At 39.8% G+C, this 23,423-nt stretch overlaps 1 protein-coding gene across 14 annotated transcripts in view; it reads right to left on the bottom strand.

Annotated features, from left to right (window-relative positions):
- Positions 1 to 5,306: 5,306 nt before the first annotated feature.
- The window catches only part of ptprk (protein tyrosine phosphatase receptor type K), a 229,609-nt gene continuing 211,492 nt past the window's right edge, over positions 5,307 to 23,423 (bottom strand). For 12 of the 14 annotated variants that reach the window (XM_056233705.1, XM_056238174.1, XM_056238852.1 and 9 more), the window contains 11 exons: positions 22,716 to 22,813; positions 21,506 to 21,622; positions 19,940 to 20,094; positions 18,006 to 18,141; positions 16,076 to 16,225; positions 15,419 to 15,592; positions 11,730 to 11,861; positions 10,652 to 10,777; positions 9,895 to 10,058; positions 8,713 to 8,848; positions 5,307 to 6,288 (listed from right to left, as the gene is read on the bottom strand). In XM_056233705.1, coding sequence (XP_056089680.1) covers positions 6,235 to 6,288; positions 8,713 to 8,848; positions 9,895 to 10,058; positions 10,652 to 10,777; positions 11,730 to 11,861; positions 15,419 to 15,592; positions 16,076 to 16,225; positions 18,006 to 18,141; positions 19,940 to 20,094; positions 21,506 to 21,622; positions 22,716 to 22,813 — 1,442 coding nt within the window. In that variant the 3' untranslated portion in view covers positions 5,307 to 6,234. The remainder of the gene's footprint in view (positions 6,289 to 8,712; positions 8,849 to 9,894; positions 10,059 to 10,651; positions 10,778 to 11,729; positions 11,862 to 15,418; positions 15,593 to 16,075; positions 16,226 to 18,005; positions 18,142 to 19,939; positions 20,095 to 21,505; positions 21,623 to 22,715; positions 22,814 to 23,423) is intronic. The other 2 variants (XM_056234489.1, XM_056239519.1) reach the window with 1 other exon arrangement.

Here is a 23,423-nt window from a genome sequence, read left to right as displayed (position 1 = left end):
AGCAATTGTCACGTTTTTGTTTCCTCTGTTTTCACTGTTCAGTTTCTAGTCACTCCTCCTTCATTAGTTCATTGGGTTCAGCTGTGTCTTGTTAGTTACTATGGTTACTGTCACTGAGTTCATTTGGTTCAGCTGTGTCTGGTAAGTTACTATGGATACTGTCACTGAGTTCATTTGCCCCAGCTGTGTCTTGTTAGTTACTATGGTTACTGTCACTGTGTTCATTTGCCCCAGCTGTGTCTGGTTAATTACTATGGTTACTGTCCCTGAGTTCATTGGGTTCAGCTGTGTCTTGTTAGTTACTATGGTTACTGTCACTGAGTTCATTTGCCCCACCTGTGTCTGGTTAGTTACTATGGTTACTGTCACTGAGTTCATTGGGTTCAGCTGTATCTGGTTAGTTACTATAGTTACTGTCACTGAGTTCATTGGGTTCAGCTGTGTCTGGTTAGTTACTATGGTTACTGTCACTGAGTTCATTTGGTTCAGCTGTGTCTTGTTAGTTACTATGGTTACTGTCACTGAGTTCATTGGGTTCAGCTGTGTCTGGTTAGTTACTATGGTTACTGTCACTGTATTCATTTGCCCCAGCTGTGTCTGGTTAGTTACTATGGTTACTGTCACTGAGTTCATTGGGTTCAGCTGTGTCTGGTTAGTTACTACGGTTACTGTCACTGAATTCGTTTGGTTCAGCTCTGTCTGGTTAGTTACTATGGTTACCGTCACTGTGTTAATTTGCCCCAGCTGTGTCTGGTTAATTACTATGGTTACTGTCACTGTGTTAATTTGGTTCAGCTGTGTCTGGATAGTTACTATGGTTACTGTCACTGTGTTAATTTGCCTCAGCTGTGTCTGGTTAATTACTATGGTTACTGTCACTGAGTTCATTTGGTTCAGCTGTGTCTGGATAGTTACTATGGTTACAGTCACTGAGTTCATTGGGTTCAGCTGTGTCTGGTTAGTTACTATGGTTACTGTCACTGAGTTCATTGGGTTCAGCTGTGTCTTGTTAGTTACTATGGTTACTGTCACTGAGTTAATTTACCCCAGCTGTGTCTGGTTAGTTACTATGGTTACTGTCACTGAGTTCATTTGGTTCAGCTGTGTCTGGTTAGTTACTATGGTTACTGTCACTGAGTTCATTTGGTTCAGCTGTGTCTGGTTAGTTATTATGGTTACAGTCACTGAGTTCATTGGGTTCAGCTATGTCTGGTTAGTTACTATGGTTACTGTCACTGAGTTCATTGGGTTCAGCTGTGTCTGGTTAGTTACTATGGTTACTGTCACTGAGTTCATTGGGTTCAGCTGTGTCTGGTTAGTTATTATGGTTACAGTCACTGAGTTCATTGGGTTCAGCTATGTCTGGTTAGTTACTATGGTTACTGTCACTGAGTTCATTGGGTTAAGCTGTGTCTGGTTAGTTACTATGGTTACTGTCACTGAGTTCATTGGGTTCAGCTGTGTCTTGTTAGTTACTATGGTTACTGTCACTGAGTTAATTTACCCCAGCTGTGTCTGGTTAGTTAATATGGTTACTGTCACTGTGTTAATTTGCCCCAGCTGTGTCTGGTTAATTACTATGGTTACTGTCACTGAGTTCATTTGGTTCAGCTGTGTCTGGTTAGTTACTATGGTTACAGTCACTGAGTTCATTGGGTTCAGCTATGTCTGGTTAGTTACTATGGTTACTGTCACTGAGTTCATTGGGTTCAGCTGTGTCTGGTTAGTTACTATGGTTACTATCACTGAGTTCATTGGGTTCAGCTGTGTCTTGTTAGTTACTATGGTTACTGTCACTGAGTTAATTTACCCCACCTGTGTCTGGTTAGTTATTATGGTTACTGTCACTGAGTTCATTTGGTTCAGCTGTGTCTGGTTAGTTACTATGGTTACTGTCACTGAGTTCATTTGGTTCAGCTGTGTCTGGTTAGTTATTATGGTTACTGTCACTGAGTTCATTGGGTTCAGCTGTGTCTGGTTAGTTACTATGGTTACTGTCACTGAGTTCATTTGGTTCAACTGTGTCTGGTTAGTTACTATGGTTACTGTCACTGAGTTCATTTGATTCAGCTGTGTCTGGTTAGTTATTATGGTTACTGTCACTGAGTTCATTGGGTTCAGCTGTGTCTGGTTAGTTACTATGGTTACTGTCACTGAGTTCATTGGGTTCAGCTGTGTCTGGTTAGTTACTATGGATACTGTCACTGAGTTCATTGGGTTCAGCTGTGTCTGGTTAGTTACTATGGTTACTGTCACTGAGTTCATTGGGTTCAGCTGTGTCTGGTTAGTTACTATGGTTACTGTCACTGAGTTCATTGGATTCAGCTGTGTCTTGTTAGTTACTATGGTTACTGTCACTGAGTTAATTTACCCCAGCTGTGCCTGGCTAGTTACTATGGTTACTGTCACTGAGTTCATTTGGTTCAGCTTTGTCTGGTTAGTTACTATGGTTACTGTCACTGAGTTCATTGGATTCAGCTGTGTCTTGTTAGTTACTATGGTTACTGTCACTGAGTTAATTTACCCCAGCTGTGTCTGGTTAGTTACTATGGTTACTGTCACTGTATTCATTTGCCCCAGTTGTGTCTGGTTAGTTACTACGGTTACTGTCACTGAGTTCATTGGGTTCAGCTGTGTCTGGTTAGTTACTACGGTTACTGTCACTGAGTTCATTGGGTTCAGCTGTGTCTGGTTAATTACTATGGTAACTGTCACTGAGTTCATTGGGTTCAGCTGTGTCTAGTTAGTTACTACGGTGACTGTCACTGAGTTCATTTGCCCCAGCTGTGTCTGGTTAGTTACTATGGTTACTGTCACTGAGTTCATTGGGTTCAGCTGTGTCTGGTTAGTTACTATGGTTACTGTCACTATGTTCATTTGCCCCAGCCGTATCTGGTTAGATACTATGGTTACTGTCACTGAGTTCATTGGGTTCAGCTGTGTCTGGTTAGTTACTATGGTTACTGTCACTGAGTTCATTTGCCCCAGCTGTGTCTGGTTAGTTACTATGGTTACTGTCACTGAGTTCATTTGCCCCAGCTGTGTCTGGTTAGTTACTATGGTTACTGTTCCTGAGTTCATTTGCCCCAGCTGTGTCTGGTTACCCTGATCTGTTCTCGGTGTATTTAAGCCCTCTGTTTCTCCCTGTCCGTGGTCTTGCATTATATACACTCACCTAAAGGATTATTAGGAACACCTGTTCAATTTCTCATTAATGCAATTATCTAATCAACCAATCACATGGCAGTTGCTTCAATGCATTTAGGGGTGTGGTCCTGGTCAAGACAATCTCCTGAACTCCAAACTGAATGTCAGAATTGGAAAGAAAGGTGATTTAAGCAATTTTGAGCGTTGCATGGTTGTTGGTGCCAGACGGGCCGGTCTGAGTACTTCACAATCTGCTCAGTTACTGGGATTTTCACGCACAACCATTTCTAGGGTTTACAAAGAATGGTGTGAAAAGGGAAAAACATCCAGTATGCGGCAGTCCTGTGGGCGAAAATGCCTTGTTGATGCTAGAGGTCAGAGGAGAATGGGCCGACTGATTCAAGCTGATAGAAGAGCAACTTTGACTGAAATAACCACTCATTACAACCGAGGTATGCAGCAAAGAATTTGTGAAGCCACAACACGCACAACCTTGAGGCGGATTGGCTACAACAGCAGAAGACCCCACCGGGTACCACTCATCTCCACTACAAATAGGAAAAAGAGGCTACAATTTGCAAGAGCTCACCAAAATTGGACAGTTGAAGACTGGAAAAATGTTGCCTGGTCTGATGAGTCTCGATTTCTGTTGAGACATTCAGATGGTAGAGTCAGAATTTGGCGTAAACAGAATGAGAACATGGATCCATCATGCCTTGTTACCACTGTGCAGGCTGGTGGTGGTGGTGTAATGGTGTGGGGAATGTTTTCTTGGCACACTTTAGGCCCCTTAGTGCCAATTGGGCATCGTTTAAATGCCACGGCCTACCTGAGCATTGTTTCTGACCATGTGCATCCCTTTATGGCCACCATGTACCCATCCTCTGATGGCTACTTCCAGCAGGATAATGCACCATGTCACAAAGCTCGAATCATTTCAAATTGGTTTCTTGAACATGACAATGGGCCCTATTTTGCACCCGCGCAAAGCGGACTTTTCCCTCCACAGACACACGTCGGTTAACCAAGAAATACACTTGCGCTCCCCGGGGCGGTTCAGCGCAAAGAGGAGGCGTGTTCCGGCGCAAACTTTCCCTCATGCTATTTTGCTGTTCTATAAAACAATTGCGCCACTGACCAGAAAAAAACTAGTTTAAAGTCAGTGGCGCGTTCCGCGTTGTTCATTATGCTATTTTAAGGGCGCATGCTTGGCCATAATCAATGTAGCGTGTGCACAACGCGCATACACGTTGATTCTCTCATCTAAGCAGCAGTTTTCATTTTTGCAAATCATACATTATTACGATAGATAGATAGATAGATAGACAATTTATTATAAAAGCATGTAGCTTACACATTTGTGTTTTACGGCCCTGACGAGAACGTTGCTCTCCTCGGCTGTGAACCGCTCCTGGCGCGCGCCTGGCAAATCCGCCGTTATAATAGGAATCCGCTTTAGAACAAGCGTGCCTGCTCTTAAAGGGAATGTGAGATGACGCTCTGATTGGTTTATTTCACGTTACGCCCAAACCACACCTATGAATAATGAAGCTACTTCAGACCAACCCCTTTTAGATTTGCGCCAGGCGCAAGAGGCATTTATCCCGCCGGGAACATAGCAACAGCGCCGGGATCCGCCCACAAAGTTACTTGCGCTTTACGCTTTGACACTTGAGTTTCAGATCGTTAAAATAGGGCCCAATGAGTTCACTGTACTAAAATGGCCCCCACAGTCAACAGATCTCAACCCAATAGAGCATCTTTGGGATGTGGTGGAACGGGAGCTTCGTGCCCTGGATGTGCATCCCACAAATCTCCATCAACTGCAAGATGCTATCCTATCAATATGGGCCAACATTTCTAAAGAATGCTTTCAGCACCTTGTTGAATCAATGCCACGTAGAATTAAGGCAGTTCTGAAGGCGAAAGGGGGTCAAACACAGTATTAGTATGGTGTTCCTAATAATCTTTAAGGTGAGTGTATTGTTATCAGTGATTTGTGGTTGTTTGTTTTCTGGTCTCAGTTTTAAATGAAAGTCCTTCGTCGTGCGCTTGATCTGAAGCACCTCAGCCGTGACAGCAATACTGTGGCGTTTGCAAAACCGGGAAATTCTCCACATTCATTCCAACCGTACTCATTTTAAATCAGATGAAACACATTATTTCACATATCCTTTTTTTATTCAAAGTATTTGTACTTTTTGACATTGTATTACAGCCATAAAGCCAACAACTACAGACAAAAAATACATAACTTATTTCACATGATGAATTTTGTTGTTGTTGTTTTGTTTTCTATAAAATGTCTGATCAGCATCAATACTGGCTGCAACTTTCTTCTTAAATTGGCTTTGATCCTAAATACACTAAAGTCTAATACTGTATATATTTTTAATGATACACTTCATTGTTTGCGTTTTTTTCTTCTCCATTTCCAGCACAATACAAATGTGAAAACATCAGAAAAAATAGAGCTCTTCTCTTTTCTCCAGAGTCCCTCTCGGAGATCTCCTCGGAAAAACCAACAAAATCACAACCGTTACGTAAAACAAATCACTATAAACACGTAAAAGCTTTCAAATAAAAAAGAAAAATACATTTTTCAAATACAACAAAAAATAACACTACTGAAATCCATCTCATACAAAGAGTGTTTGCAGTGAAAACTTAGGCTAAACAGGGAATGATAATGATTGTTTTGAGCTTTCAAAAATGCAAGTAAACAATAAATACAAACAATGTGCTTCATCCCTATAGACATATTTACACAAGTCTTTGGCTTATGCTCATCATCTGCTACCAAAAAGGAAAAGAAGAAACGTAATAAGCCAGCCATTAGAGCGGAGCGCAGTGTTCTCCGGTCAAGCAATGTCCATCTACACGAGTACAGCTACACATGTTATCAACAGCAACAGTGACAGACACACGCAAATAAAGAGCGTCTTCAGCATGCAACAGCTCGGCCTTAGTGTTTCAAATGGCTGTAAAAAAAAGAACAAAACCAAACATGAACTCGACCGGGGGGGCCGGCACTTGAATCCCATGAAAGTCAACACGGATGCACAGACATTTCCACGGCGGTCTCCATTAGGACGTCTCGATGTACTCCAGGGCCAGGTCGTAGCAGAAGCGGTACTGCTCCTGTGAAGAGCAGAGCACAGTCCTCAGCGATGACAGAAACAGAGGATGTGGTGAACGCTCGAGGCCACAACAGCCTATCGTCAACACGTCTCTCGCTCAACGCTAGCTACTCTTCATTTATCAACTCGCTGGACAATTAACATGAAAACATCCGTTTGTAAATAAATGAGAATACAATCACTAATTAAATATAAGAACCAAATAGGTAAGATTTTTTTCTCTCTCTTTAAAAAAAAAAGGAAAAAAAGAGAGAGGGCTTTTAAATAAATGATGTTAGGCTTACGTTATATTCCATTTATTTTCAATGTTACATGTTAGTGTTTATGAACATTTGTATTTATAGTGTGAAATCTCGTTAAAAAGCATTTGTTATGAGGCATTACGCTGAAAAGAGTATTTTTCCTAATCAGTATTTTCATTGATCCCAGGAAATAAATTGACTGTTTTTTCAGAGGATGTGCCTTAAACACAGTCTATTTTCCTCCGCCACACACAATTACTGTCATGCACAACGCTTCTCAAGGAAATGTAAATCTAGTTTTAAAGATGCTGGGGTATTCTTGTCAGAAAATACAATGAGCTTACACTTTATTTTAAGACGATGTTGTTACAGTGTAATTACACAAATAAGGCGTGAGGGTAACACTTTGTTTTACGGTGTCCGTGATACAGAGTAATCAATTAATTAATTACTTAGTAGTAGACGTTGTAATAACATGTAACAAAATATAATTAACATGTAACTAAGTTATGGAACAGCCTGTACTTACAGATTGTAATTACACACATGTAATAGGTCGAGTCGGTTACATACGTGTTACACACTTGGTACAATGTAATTATATAAGAAAGTACTTTGTACTACTCAATGTAACAGGTACTTAAAGGGATACTCCACCCAAAAATGAAAATTCTGTCATGATTTACTCACCCTCAAGTTGTTGCACACCTGTATGAGTTGCTTTCTTCTGCTGAACACAAAGGAAGATAATTTGAAGAACGATTGGAACCAAACAGTTGTTAGCACCGTTGACTTCCATAGTAGAAAAAAATATATACTATGGTAATCAATGGTGCCAGTTCCAGTCGTTCTTCAAAATATCTTCCTTTGTGTTCAGCAGAAGAAAGAAACTCATACAGGTGTGCAACAACTTGAGGGTGAGTAAATGATGACAGAATTTTCATTTTTGGGTGGAGTATCCCTTTAAATATGTTACTAAGGTGTGAGAAAAGCCTGCAGTTACACACGGTCAGTCATTTTGTACCTTCTGTAGACTGTTACACGTATGTAGCATAAAATAAAGTGCATCAAGGTTGTACTTAAGTGCTCTTCATGTGTATCTACACACCTTATCCATCTGAATGAACCCACTAGTTCACAGCTTAAATACAGGCGGTGGCTTCTTAATTACATTACATGTAGGTAGCTTGTGTATCTACATATCTTATACACATGAATGGTAAATGGTAGCTTATCCCTGTGTAATATTATGTAATTGTAATGTAATTAGGAAGCTACCGCATGTATTTAAGCTGTGAACGAGGGAGTTAGGCCTAATTCAAACTAAAGTACATATGGATAAGGTTTGTAGATTCACATGAAGTGCACTTAAGTACAATCTTGATACACTTTATTTTACGTAGCTTATACCTGTGTAATATTCTGTAAATGTAATATAATTAAGAAGCTCCTGCATGTATTTAAGCTGTGAACTAGTGGGTTAATTCAGATGGATAAGGTGTGTAGATACACATGAAGAGCACTTAAGTACAACCTTGATGCACTTTATTTTATGTTACATATGTGTAACTGCAGGCTTTTTTCACACCTTAGTAACATATTTAAGTACTTGTTACGTTGTGTAATACAAAGTACTTTCTTATAATATACTTATATAATAAATTAATAAATTATTATAATATAATATAATTACACTGTACCAAGTGTGTAACATGTATGTAATCGACTCGGCCTGTTACATGAATGTAATTACAATCTGTAAGTACAGGCTGTTCAATAACTTAGTTACATGTTAATTACATTTTGTTACATGTTATTACAACGTCTACTACTAAGTAATTAATTAAGTAATTACTCTGTATCACGGACACCGTAAAATAAAGTGTTACCAAACCGTGTCCTACCCTAACCCTATAGTACGTACATGTAGTTACTTATTAATACCCAGTACCTAAATGTATAATTACACTGTAACAATGACACCTTCAAATAAAGTGTAACCGGTTTGGGTTACTTGCTTGTAATTATACATCATTTACTGTTATTACTATAGTAACTACGTGTAGCACGGGTAAGTTCTGTATGTCACCTTTAAATAAGGTGTAGCCTTCAGTGACTTCCTCATCCTGCTGACACTAGTGAGTGTGAGTGTCTGTGTGTGTTAGTGTAGTGTTTGTTCATACCGGGCTGTCCACCATGTTGGGCTTGCTGTTCCTCAGACTCTTCACCGCATGAAAGACGTCAACAACATTCTGCCGCTTTATCATCTCACACACAATACTGATGGCACAGAACATCCCACTGCGGCCGCCTCCATTCCTACACACACACACACACACACACACACACGTCAGATGATTTCCCCGTACTGCAAAGACTTCCTCCTCACAGATATTCTCACGGAGAAAGCCGCTCGAGAGCAATACAGGATCTTTATAGTCACCTTATGGGGTTCCTCGTGAGAACAAGAGTGTGCTTCAAATCAGGACAGAGTATTTAAAAAACTGTACTTGCTGATAATATCATATTAATGAAATAAAAGGCCACTTAAGTGCACTTCAAGAGACACTTTCACGACTGTGTTTCTTGACATCTTTTAAAAACTGTAATAATATCAAATTAAAGTTGCTTCATGTGTAGACTAACATACTAAAGCACATGTACTTATAATACATTTTAACTCTAATGTGTGATTCGATATTACATTTAAAGTTAATATATTTAAAATGTACTAAATTGCTACTTCATAATTAAAAATATATGCAAGTGTCCATAGAAATTGACATTAAAGTATATTTTAGTTCACATAAAAGCAAGACCTTATGAAATTGCATATACAGTTGTGCTCATATAAAGTGGGTCAAAAAGCACTCATAAGTTCAGCTAATTACATTTAATATAAAACATTTTCATTTAATTCCAATTAATATGCAATTAAGTGTCCGGAAACATTTAACCTTTAATTCACGTGCAAACATATTCTTTGTAAGTATGTTATTTCTGTAATAAGTGCTCTTTTAAAAAAGTATGGTAAAGAATTTAAGTCTTTATTACTTGAACTTTTTTTCCTGTAAAGCTTCTTTGAAACAGTAAAAGTGCTTGATAAAAGAGAAAGCACCAGTCATAGTTTGTTCTTCATGTGATGTTTAGTGTGGGTAAATCTGATATCAGTGGAATTATATCAGGAGATACTGATGACAAGACATTAGTGTAAATTATGAGCAGACTTTCTGTCTGTTCATGGCAATACTGTAGGTACTAATTATTTTAACTAATAATCAAAGCATTTTGAAGATTTGATACCATGACCATGACAAACTGTAATGTGCCTGTGTTGTGATTGACAGCTGGTCATCTATACTCACAGGCAGTGTATAATAGTGCGTCCGTCGCCTTCCTCACACTCCTCCTGCCATTTGTCCACCTGGAGGATCAGTTTGAGGAACGAGCGCTTGGAGGCGGGGACTTCCCTATGCCCCGCCCATCCCAGGTACTGGAACTGACGGACCATCAGGTAACCTTCCTGAGGCTTGACACACACACACACGTCAATATGTGACCCTTGACCACAAAACCAGTCACAAGTCGCAGGGGTTTATTTGTGGCAATAACCAACAGTACATTGAATGGGTCAAAATTATCGATTTTTCTTTTATGCCAAAAATCATTAGGATATTAAGTAAAGATCATGTTCCATGAAGATATTTTGTAAATTCCCAACCGTAAATATATAAAACATTTATTTTTGTGAGTGAATGCAGCACAATCGAGAACATAAATGGACAACTTTAAAGGCGATTTTCTCAATGTTTCGAATTTTTTTGCACCCTCAGATTCCAGATTTTCAAAATATTGAAAATTTGAAATATTTGTTTTACCAAATATTGTCCTATCCTAACAAACCATATATCGGTATGGAAAGCTTATTTATTCAGCTTTCAGATGATGTATATATCTCAATTAAAAGAAATTGACCCTTGTGACTGGTTTTGTGGTCCTGGGTCACATATAATGATGCAAGTCTAACCAAGACAGATGTGCGGCTCTGCGCTTTGTGGTTTTCACAGATGTGTGAAAGCTTCAGAGATGTGTGAAAGCTTCAGAGATGTGTGAAAAACTCACTCTGGTCAGGTTGCATATCCTGAAGAGACGACTAATGACGTCGCAGTCCATCGAGCTGGATATGCAGTCCACCTGTACAGGCCCGTATCTCAGCATTCCCTCCTCCGGCCAGTACTGAGGACAACCCTGTACACACACATTACACTCTCATCAAACACAGTAGTCTTTTTACACTACAGTCACCTATTGTGCCCTTTTACAGTCTTGATGTTGTTTCAGGCTCTACTAGAACAGGTTTTCCTGCTTGAATGTTGATTATTTCCTCATATTCTCCATTGTTGCGGCTCCTCTCTTCCCAGTCTGTCAGTAACGCTCTGTTTACTTCCTGTCTCTATGAAGCCCCTCCTTCTGAAAAGCACACTGTGCTCTGATTGGTTGGCTGGATCAGTGTGTGTGATTGGTCGAGCGCTTCGAGTGTGTTTGGGAAATGTCCCGCCTCTTACCATAACCGCCAGTTTAACACACCACTAACTAACTCAACCAGGCCCGCCCCTTTATATAGAGAATAACTCCCTTTAAAGGGGCTTTTTTTTCATGCTCAAACAGCAACATTACACACTAAAGACAGTTGAAATTATGTAAAAAAAAAAAAAAATAAAAAAAAACATAATAGGTCCTCTTTAAAGTTCCCCTGTGGTGAAAATCCAGCTTTTAAAGTTGTAAAAAGTCGACAGCATTGCTGAGTATTTTCAGCTTAAAACTGCAGTGAACCAAAGACAGTCTCAAAAACACGGTGTGAAATCGCTGGTGTTTCTGACGTCACACACGACCTTGTAACCAATCAGATCAACGTGTGATCGTCAACCAGTGGATCTCTGAGCTGAGTGAGTGAGTGGAGGCGGGGCTCATTTGCATATTCATAGAACCGCGCATACTAAATGAGGCAAGGGTGTCGAGTTACATTCAAGATATTTTTAGGCATGAAGACATTTTTTTAAATAATAAAAAAAAACTTTTAAATATGTCATTTTGGTGATCAAAGATGAGGCTTAAGTGATCAAATTATTGACTACAGGGGACTATAAATGAACATTGCACATCATGCAAAATTTGAACGACACTTCAGCTTGAATCTCACCTGAGCCAAATCGATCTCGTTCAGCATGACGATGGAGGTGCATCCATAATCATACACCAGCCTCCAGAAGTCCTTGACGGTGTTGGGTAGTGGATGCTGGGTCACGATGAACGCGGCCGGCTGCCTGTAGCTCTGCACGACATAGAGAACAATGTACTTCCTGCAAACTCTTACTCTGCTTTGAGACACTTACACACGAACAACACAAAGATGGAGCTCTTCTCAGGATGGCGACGTGTGAATGTGTATGATCATGCAAGCGCCACAGTGACAGATATAGATACACTTTATCCATCCTAAAATTGTGGCAAGAGATTACAAGCAATCTTATTAATAAAATGCAACAAATAAGATTTGAGTTTGAAATAATCAAATCAAGTCCTTAAAAGTCAACCGTTTAAAATGAGTAACTGTAAATAGCACACAAAAAATGAAGTACAATTTAGATGGTAACCAGATGATAACGAGCAGAATCAATGAAGAAAAGAGAAACACAAGAACTTCAAGTGACTTCCACCACAATGTGCTTCCTGCAAACACTTACTCTGCTTTGTGACACTTACACACAAACAAGACAAACATGGAGCTCTTCTCAGGATGGCCGACGTGTGAATGTGTATGATCATGCAAGGGCCACAGTGAGCGTTCGGAAATGAGAGAATGATGTAAACCTTTGTCGGTTCATATGTGTGTGTGTGTGTGTGTAGATGTGTCAGTGTGATAAATGTACATCTCTGTACGTTATTAAATGCATTCATTTTCCTTAGCATGCTGTAGCAAACCCAATATAGAGAGGTTGAATGGAAAGTGCTGACATACCACTAAAGCCACGAAACAAATCCAGTCTAACAGAGGCAGAACTGAATCAGAAATTACCTGGTATTCTTCTGACGGCTTGGTTAAAAAAAGTCCAAGAGTTTGTGAAGCGTACGAGGAAGCGATTTAAAATGACCCTCTAAAATCACAACTTTTTGAGCTCAGCTGTCAAACTAGCTGATTCTGGCTGTCAGACCACCATCTCCCAGGGTCAAAGGTCATCGGCTGTGAAGACGCCTCTGAATGAACATGTCGTTCTCGGATGCACATTGAAAGACGGTGCTCTACATTAGACAGACACGAGCGGATTCGTTGCTTCACTGCCATGACACATGAACCACTAGGAGATGGATGCATACCAATCTAAATACTGAACAAATGCATTCTCAGATCAGAAACTCGCCCTCATGTCATTCCAGACCTGTCTGACCTTCTTTCTTCCATGGAAGACAAACGGAGAGATTCTGAAGAATCTGTGGGCAGGATATAATGAAATCACGCAGCAGCAGTTCATCCGACTCGTGCACCGAGAACAGGTTTCTATCTCAAGTCTCATTTGTGCTCGTGTTCAATTCAAACATGTCGTCTTGAGTGTGAACAAGTGTGTGTGGTATGAACGACTACTTCTGTTGTATGAAGGAAACACTGTGCTAAACATCTCCATTTGTGTTCCACAGAAAGAAAGAAAGAAAGAAAGAAAGAAAGAAAGAAAGAAAGAAAGAAAGAAAGAAAGAAAGAAAGAAAGAAGGAATATGAAAGAAAGAAAGAAAGAAAGGAAACATCCAGGTTTTAAAATGACTTGCGGGTGAGAAATGATGACAGAACGTTTGGAATTTGAGTCAACTTGTCTTTTAATAAATGACAGAATTAAAGCAAGAGATTCACAGTTACACTTACCTCGCCCTTGCCAATAAGGTTACCAAAACAAATTGGACTATTATTTTTGGAAACCCAAATAAAGGAATATTCAATTTAGGACCACATACAGCCATCAAGAAGAATTCATTAATGACGCTACAAAATTGAAAGCTTTCTTAATTCAAGACAAATAATCGTATCGCTGATCGCTCATAAGAGAGCAACTGGAATAGGTTGTAAAGTGGCTCACGCTAACATCTGTCCAACTCAACGGACTTGCCACCTGGATTTGTCTCTAGCTTTCTGTAGCTCCGTTCCAAAATCCACTGAGCGATGTCGCTGTCAAGTAGCGCACAATCATAGAGTTCGATTAGCATGTCGCTAAGCCAACAGCGCAGCACTTTAATTAGCATTAAGAATCCACAGCACAGATACTGGGATAAAACAATTAACTATACTTACGCTGAACTGTTATTGAGGCGTTTTTAAGTACTAGAAGAAATGCATGCATATACATGCACCTCATCCACCATTTTTTTAACTGAACTGGCTGATCCGATAAAAGCAATGTGTACTAAAACTAGGCATCTTAGAAGGCGGCAAATTTTAGCTGCCTACCCAGACAGCAACACAGTGTGGGCCGACACTACACCGTAAAAATAATACACTATATCCACTCAATAAAATTGTGGCAATGCAATATTATTAATAAAATCCAACAAATAAGATTTGAGTTAGAATTAATCAAATTAAGTCCTTAAAAGTCAACCATTTAAAATGAGTAACTGTAAATAGCACACAAAAAATTAAGTACAATTTAGATGGTAACCAGATGATAACGAGCAGAATCAATGAAGAAAAGAGAAACACAAGAACTTCAAGTGACTTGAAATGAAATCAACTGAAGATACATTAAATCTCTCTTATTACAACCAGACTAACGTTATTTCTGTCATTCATCAACAGAAGCTCTTATTGAGAATTAACAGAGGTTTTGATGTTGATGTTTTATTGAAAATGTGTGTTCACCATTATGGTGATCAGTGTTTGCTTTAGTTGTGCAGATTGACTCTTGGCTTTTTATGCGAGTTTGTGGTTTTTGTAGCAGTGTTTCGCTAAAGCAAATCATTTGTTGCAAAGAAAGCCATAAACATGATCAGACATTCTGAATTTTTATTTTTAAATACACTGTAGTTTTAAGACAGACTGTATTTAAAAAAAAAAACCACACAGTGTATTTACAAATAGAAAAATTCAGAATGTCTGATCTGTCCCAACAAAATATTGCAACTGAAAAACTGTTAATATCAAATAACATCTTTTGATAATTTATGACATCAGTCAATCATTTGCAACAAATGATGTGCTTCAGCAAAACACTGTTACAAAAACCACAGACTCACATAAAAAGCCAAGAGTCAATCTGACCAACTAAATGAAACACCGATCACCATAATGGTGAACAAACATTTTCAATAAAACATCAACATCTAAACCTGTTAATTCCCAAAAAGAACTGTAGACGAATAACAGAAATAAAGTCTATCTGGGTTGTAATAAGAGAGATATAATGTCTTTTCAGTTGATTCATCTAAGGCTGTGGCTGGAAGTCACTTGTGGTTCTTGTTTCTCTCTTTCCTTCAGTGATTCTGCTTGTTATCATCTGGTGTCTTCGATGTTGGCAATAAAAAATAAAGAGTTCTTAATTCATCTCTGATGTCTGTCTGTTATTCAGGTATCTTTGTTTAAATTTTAAATGGTTGACTTTTAAGGAATTAATTTGATTAATTCTAACTCAGTTCTTTTTTGTTGAATTTGATTTACAATATTGCTTGTAATCTGTTGCCACAATTTTATTGAGTAGATTTAGTGTATTATTTTTTAGAGTGTATGTTGCTGTCTGGGTGCCTGTTGGCTGGCCTCCGTCGGCGGCTCGCTGGGTTTTGGAACAGAGCGTGTGTCTAACGTAAAGGAGACGAGGAGAAGAGAGACAGCGAGGTCTCTGGAAGACTTACATCCATGAGCGCTGCGTTGATGTAATTACTGCTCTCTCCGTCGATGGTGATGAGGAAGGGCAGGCAGCGGTCGGGCGGGAGGTTGTCCATGAAGCGGTTCTTGTCGTGATTTCGGGGAAGGAGTGCAATGCTGCAGTCTTCAGGCTGAGGCTGAGGGGTCACTGAGTTCAGCGTCTGGACAAGACATAGTGGACACATCACGATCACAAGTCTGAAGGGGACTTTTCACCGCAAGTGAGGCCAATTCTGAGCTTTTGTTGTTAAAGTCAAAGGCCGTGTGTCCAACAAACTCTATGGGATTTTGGCACAGACTCATCTGCCATTTGGGGAATCTAGTCAAATGAGCCGGATGCCAACATAGACAGGTTGCATGACATGCTCTCAATCTCAAAGTTAATCACAAAACCGCACAAGATTAAAAATATACAACCATATATACTTGTATGTATTTTGTGCTCCTCTGACTGCCCAGAACATGAAATCAGCCATATTCAAGAGGTGTTTAGAAATCAAACACTAAATAATGCTGCATATTGTTGGAGCGAATGCAGTTCATAGTAATACTGATTTTTGTATGAATGTTGGGTCTCCTCTTGTAAAAGTACAGCCAGTACAGAAGCACTGCAGTAAATAATAAAAAACAGCATTCGTATGTACCTGGAACTCGTCTTTGAGGTGAGAGGAATTGCTCTGGGAATCGATGCGGATCATGTCGTAGTATGCGGCTTTAAACTCGCACACGGGAATCGCCGTCTCGCCACACAGACACGCCTCCAGGATGGCATCGTGGATGAAGATGTACTGCTCCTGAGAGCCAGAGGGATTATGGAGATTATGAGAGCCAGCTACAGGTTAAATATCTCTATGCAAAGAAATAAGGCATAGACAACCAAAAAGCTGACAGGAAAAAACATACATTGACTAAAACATAATCAATTATTAATATTTGTTTGGCGTGCTCTTGTTTTCGCATGTGTTCATAATTTATTTGTATGACAGCCTGTCCTAAAATTATGTCACACAATTTGTCATGTTTCATTGCGTTATTATCGCAAAAATAAAACAATCGAGTCCAAGTACAGCTACACAATATGCTTACTGTACATAATCTCTAAATAAACCGTTAATAATATTTAAATAAAGGGAGAGGATGTCCATTTTCAAATGCTGGAAATCACTTTTTGTCACTATTTTTAGGGCAACAACCATATTGGTTTAATTAGCATGTAGAAGATGGAGTAACGAGTGAGTCCCAGTGTAGCAAAATTGCAACATTTGCATAAAGCAATGGGCTCTATGCACGGCGATATTTCCGGTGAAGGTCTAAGGATGCTGGATTACTTCCGCCGATCGTAGAGTCCAATGCTATACCGAGAATTTATATTGGTTTTTATACTCTATTGCTATACTAAAGAAACGTTAGTCACAAAAACAGACAAAACAGACACCCCTCATTTTGTTTATGCTTCTTTGTTTATTATATTAAATAAACATAACTATATATAAAATTACATCTAAACGTATTAAAGTTTCGTTTCAAAGACGAGAGGACAGTAAATTTCGAAGACTCTGCCATAATCCCGTTTTCCTCGGTTTTCCTCCGCTTTAAATCTCCCCAACCGGAAACGCAAGAGCATCCTTGAATCAAACGCGGAAGTTATGCGTGCATATAGCCCATTTAAAAAAAATACCTGTACTTAAAGCCTTTATATAGATATATATATATATATCAGTCCCTCCAGAAAAACGCGATTATGCGATTGCATGATTCAGTGCATAATCAGCCAAAGTCGGCATATTTATGCGGGGGCATTTTTTCAAATACTTGATAATTGTCGATTTCCGTGCAAAATATGCGGGGCTTGCATGATTTCATAATCCTCGCATTTTCGTTGCAAAAAAGTTTGCTTCACACGAGAGCAGCCGTTTCCCCTTGTTGCCATGGGAACGTTATGAAGTGATGTGATTACGCGACGTGAACATCATCGAAAAGCTGTAAAACAGGAGCACACTTTATTTTTTTATATTTTATTTATTCATTTTTACAGAAGTTGTAGCATATTCCTTTTGTAAAGCTACAGAACTTGTTTGACTCATCAATGTTTTGTGTTTTTATTAAGGTCTGAAATAAAACAAGATGAGAACTGAAATATTCCAGCACTTTCTTTGATGTAGTTATGCTTGCTTATCATAGGAAGTCATAAGAAATTGATACCGGTTTTTAAAAAATAAATCTGAACTACATACAGCAGCAGCCCACACTATGAAAGGCATCAGTTTTTGGGGTAAACACTGCAGAAATGCAACAGTGGCCCTCAGTGGTCAAGACTGCAGTTTCATGCTTCATCCAGCTGCTCTATAGAGGCCAGGTGATACGCATGTTCAGGTACTGGAACGAGGCCGATGCTTTGAGATAAACATACGGCAATTCCAAACTTTTAGCTTACAGGGAAGGTTTCTCAAGTCAGTTTTATTTCTTATATTTAATTATATCAACTCTTATAACTAGTGGCATCCTAAAAGCACATAAAATGGGGAGAGAATAATAGCGGTGTGGTATCACTGCTTGCGCTTCAGGGCCACATACCTCGGTCTGAACCATGTTGATTCGCCTGGAGCGCAGGGCTTTGACGCAGTTGTAGATGTCCACCACCCCCTCTCTCTCTGCCATGTCCAGCATGATGTCAATCACGATGTAACATCCTGTCCGCCCGGCTCCCGCACTGACACAACAGAGGAGACAACCATCAGCCGTCTCACACTGATCAAACAAGCAGCAGAGAGACGTGAGGAAGAGTGTGTGTGTGTGTGTGTGTGAGAGCAGCGGCTCGCTGTGTTATAAATGCAAAACTCTTTCAACATCAGAGACATGTTTTTGATCAAAATATAATGCAATACAACAATGTGTATCCAACCTCATAAATGTGAAATACAGTCTAGATTAGGTTAGATTAGGCCTACTTCATTTTCTTTGTGACAAAGTATTTCTTACACATATATTTCATGGAAAAATTTATAAAGATTATTTATATTGTAGTAGTGCTGTTACCAAAATACCAGTAACTATTAGTACTGATTTTGATACAACAGCAAAAACCACAACGCTCTTCAGAGCACAAAAAACTGATGTGTGTGTGTGTGTGTGTGTGTGTGTGTGTAATCAGCCGTCTATCAGGATGGTATTCTCACATTTGTACAGTTTCAGTATGGACTTTATGTGCTTTTGACAACACTAAACTGTAAGGACTAATGCACCGCAGCAATGGTCTAATCACAGCACTGCTGTTTTGCCGTTTGACTGAATGCACACAGAATGCCATGAGAACAAAGACAGTAGCAATCAAACACTGGTAACAAGTTGAAAGGAAAAGAAAGCTGCATCATGGGATTGTTTTTTTTTTGTTTTTTTGCAGGCAGCAATGCAGACGAGACCACATCCTGTTCTTGGGGCAAGAACGGCAGGCAACGTGGTAATGCAAAATGGTAAAATGGTTTTGGGCCCATTTCTCACATCTGGCAGAAAGAGTCATCAGAGCTGCAGCGACTGGCCAACAGTGTCAGATGTGGACGCTGGTCGATGTGTGTGTGAGTGGGACAAAGGGACAGAACCGACCACAAGACCCCTCGCACATGCTGATGAGCTGTGGTGCGAACAGGAAATGATGTCATTAACCAATGACAATGCATTCTCCTCTACAACACAGGACTGGTTCTACATCCCAGCAGAGAGACGAGCCGACAAGCGCAACCATGTGTAGAAGAGGAGAGAAACTGTCAAACTGTGGATCCGCCTCTGCTGGTGCTGTAGTGTTCATTAAAATATCACCAATTCTGCAAACTAGAACTCATTATGACGTTTGGTTAGCCACTTTTACACATGATAGCTGTTAAAGGCTGGTATTTTTGACAGAACACGTTTCACACTATGGCTTCCCAAGCCCATTTTTTTATTAAAGCAGCACTAAGTAGGAATTCCGTTTTTGTCAAACAGCGACCCCTAGAGTCGCTGTGGAGCACTTGTACTGTCGTGAATAGCACTCACGCAGAGATGGCTCGCACTCACGGCCGGATCCCCTCCCCCTGTACACCGGTACCTGTTCAGTAGGATGGACGCTGTAACGAGTGGAAATAAGGCGTGGCCCCTTTAAGAGCTGCGCGCGCCCAACACCACATGTATACGGCGCCGGGTTATTTCTGTTTGATGCTCATTTTATCAGATCTGTTTTTTGCCGTAAAGCAATTTGTTACCTCGCGAGACCTGATTTCACACGATACTTCCTAACCCGCCGGCCCAAAGTTGCAAGGGTGGTTTTGCGGCTCACAGGCACCAGGGGGGTGCGAGACGACCACCATTCAACACGAAATCAGTAATATAAACATTACAATGACTCCAAAGCTGTTCGGTTAAGGTAAAAAAGTTACTTAGTTCACCTTTAATTTAGCTTCTATTCACACACCACCGTCATTTAGTGCACATGACCGTTGGCCAAGGATGTTCCCGTGAGCTCCAGGGGTCAGTACCTGCAGTGGACCACGATGGGCCCGGCGGTGGGAGGGTTGGACATCTTCACTCGGCGGATGAACGACAGCAGTCCTGTGGCGTGGTACGGGACCCCATGATCGGGCCAGCCGGTGAAATGGAACTGCTTCACCTCTCGCACCTCGTTAAAACCCCTCTGTGAAAAGATTATATTCAGATATCGTCATTCAGTAATTCCACTGGCCCCAAAAAGTATCTGGACACTTCAGTCACACTAATGACAATATATCGAGGCAAGTGTAAAGAGAGATGTACAAGCAAAGCCTTTCTGCCATATCAACAGATGCAGTGTTGAAGATGAAGACTGTCTGGTGTGGATGTTTGTGGTTATAGGATCATGGTGTTAAAGTTGAGATGAAATGCAAGTAGAGACAAATCTTTTCTTCCGTATTGTGACGTACATCCAAGCCTAACGGATTATCAAAAAATAAAAACTGTAGGGCAGCGACTCGGATTGGGTGTCGAGGTGTGGCACTCCTCAATGCAGATGAGTTTAACCCAACATTTCTTATTTCAATGAAATGATTGTACTATATTTTAGTTCGATGATGTTTTTTATTTAATATTTAGTATTTATAGGGGATTTATGCAGTAGTTATTATAATCCATTTGTTCACTTTTTGAGCATAGACCTGAAAATGACATGTTTCATCTTAAACGGTCATGAATCTGTAATGCTTTAGAGCACAGACTTTACTTTGGTCTATTTTCGAAGACGACAGTTGGCAGATTATTGCTGGAGCGAAAATAGTAAAAAAAAGGGAACTTTAAATGATTTATTTATTTTTATGAAAAATGCACAAAAATACCATCAATGGTATATTCAACCATATACCATTACATTTTTATACGCTTTACTCTAAAACTGTGAGAAAATCAAAGCCATAAATCTAATCAAGCTGTGCTCCAAATTTGAGGTTTTTCGAAAAATGAGCTTTAAGTAAGAATTTGTTTAGGCTCAGTAACAAATGATTCACTAGATGAAATTCGTCTCCCATTAATTTCCAATGCGCTCATTTTTGACCACGAACAATACAAGTGTGACTGTTTTTTTCAGGATTATATATAACCTTTCTGTCCATGATTTTTGTGTTCACACAGCTAGTGCCAAAACCTTCACCAAGTTTTGTACCATTACAATGAAGTAAAAAACAATTGTTCACATTTCATGCCCACTTTTATGTGATTCTCTCCTCCTGTGTGAACTTGTAGTGTGAGTTCACACGTCCTTTACAGATCATCAGCGGATTCAAACACATCCAGACTTCAAACATGATGTAGAAAAGTGGCGTTAGTGAAGAGAAAAGATCCAGCAGCATTTGACACACACACACACACACACACACACACACACACACACACACACACACACACACACACACACACACTTAATCTAATGAAGGCACACATTTATAATCGTGAGCTCAAAAGTGTCCACATGCTTTGTGGGGCTGCTGTATCCGGCGTACATGAAACATTTCCTCCAGAGTATCAGTAACGCTCGCCATCTAAGACTGAAGGTTTAAACATCGCCAAACCAGCCTCACCCTCTCCAGAGTAAAAGTCCTGACAACGTATTCTGCAAGCGGCTCCACCTCCACAAATGTCACCTTGAAATCTCCGTACACTTCAGCATCATCCGGCCAGTACTTATAGCATTTCACCTACAGGAGGACGAGACCAATCAAACGCAAGATACAGGACAGAAAGATACCGTCTGCAAATCACATGCACTAACACAACCTGTTGCACATTCATTTAACACACTTACATTAGTAAATGTCTTAACTACAGTGACCATATTGATCGACGCAAAGCAATACAGAAGCATCTTGATTCACAGCAGTCCCAGTTGTTCATCGCTTATATCCCGCTTGGAGATGTTCAGTCCTATGATCATTTGCTTCATTTTTCTTTTCTTTTTTTTTTACATAAACCCCCAGTTGTTTCACAGACAAGGCTTAAGCCTAGATCGAGATTAAAACTCATGCTGTTTTAACTGAAAGCATCTCTTATGTCAGTGTCATTGTTTAGTCTGAAGGTGCACACAGATAATGTGTTTTTCTAAGGCACGTTTATAAAGCCACGTGAATGTCCTAATTGAACCAAAGCCTAATCCTGGCTTAATCTAAACCCTGTGTGTGAAACCGGGCCAAAGACTGCTGTGAAATCATTTCGGTAACACTTTACAATAAGGTTCATTAATGTATTAACATGAACTAACAATGAGCAATACATTTGTTACAGTATTTATTCATCTTTGTTAATGTTAGTTGATCAAAATACAGCCGTTCATTGTTTGTTCATGTTGCAAATACAACATTTGATTTTCATAATGTATCAGTAATTGTTGAAATGAATATTAACTAAGATGAATAAATGCTCCAGAAGTATTGATCATTCTTAGTTCATGTTAACTAATGTAGTAAACCTTATTGAAAGTGTTAACATCATTTCATGATGATATCATTTAACAAAACATCCACAACATGCAAAAATATACAAAATAGATACGTTCATACACATGCATCAACCCTTTGAGAAGTGCCAAAAATGAGTGTTTTCTGTCTATTGATTTTGGGCTGAATTATGACCTGATACTGACAGGCTTTGAGAGCATCACTTTGAGCAGATGTTCTCGATTACTAGTCCTGGCTCACTCTCCAAAAGGGTTTGTGCAGGCTGGGGCCTTCAGGTCACATCACAGAGCACACACACACACGGGACGGCCCCTCAGCAGGCAGTATAGTGACATACCCGGCCCACCTCCACTAGGTTGGTTACCATGACGATACAGGCCGACTGCTCCTGCCAGATCATCCTCCAGAAGTCGTACACCGTCTCGTGGACCGGGCCTGTGAGCGACACCGAGCTCTGGCTTTATTTCTTTAAATGCAAGCTTTTGTGAAAAATCCAGTCATGCTATGAAAACATGCTATCTGAAGTCTGTGCATGATATACTGTATGCTGTGATATACGTATAGTGCAGAATCTTATATCAGATTTGTATTGTCAATGGTACATGAGTGAAGATATCATTTTAGACAGTTTGTTATCTGTTGTTACACACTAGTAAATTGTTAGAATGATATTCGCTAAATGGTTTTGGATTTAAGAGCATACACTCTTTCACAGATAAAACAGAAAACAACGCTTTCCAAATGTTTCGACAATGTTTCTCAAGGTACAGTTCCTGTTGTATTTAAACACCTGTCAGTTCCCTTTCAAGGGAACTTCGAGCTGCGTTTGAGACGCGGTGGGAACGCTCTGCGTGATTGCGTCATGAAGCACGTGTAAAATCAGTCCAATGGAAGCCCGATACGTCATGGGTGACGTCATAGACCAGGAAACTATAAAGCACCCTTGAAAACAGACCGCGACAGCTTCTGTTGTCTTCGGCAAGCGCTCTCTGTGATTCTGTCCTTGTCTATTTATTGTTGTTTGTCAAGCCCAATATATATATCA

This window comes from Rhinichthys klamathensis, unplaced genomic scaffold (genome assembly GCF_029890125.1).
Source record: "Rhinichthys klamathensis goyatoka isolate OS25496 unplaced genomic scaffold, OSU_Roscu_1.1 h1tg000001l_1, whole genome shotgun sequence".
Taxonomy (NCBI): Eukaryota; Metazoa; Chordata; class Actinopteri; order Cypriniformes; family Leuciscidae; genus Rhinichthys; species Rhinichthys klamathensis.
Note: the sequence above shows the minus strand (reverse complement) of the source record. Positions and strands in the feature narration are given on the sequence as shown.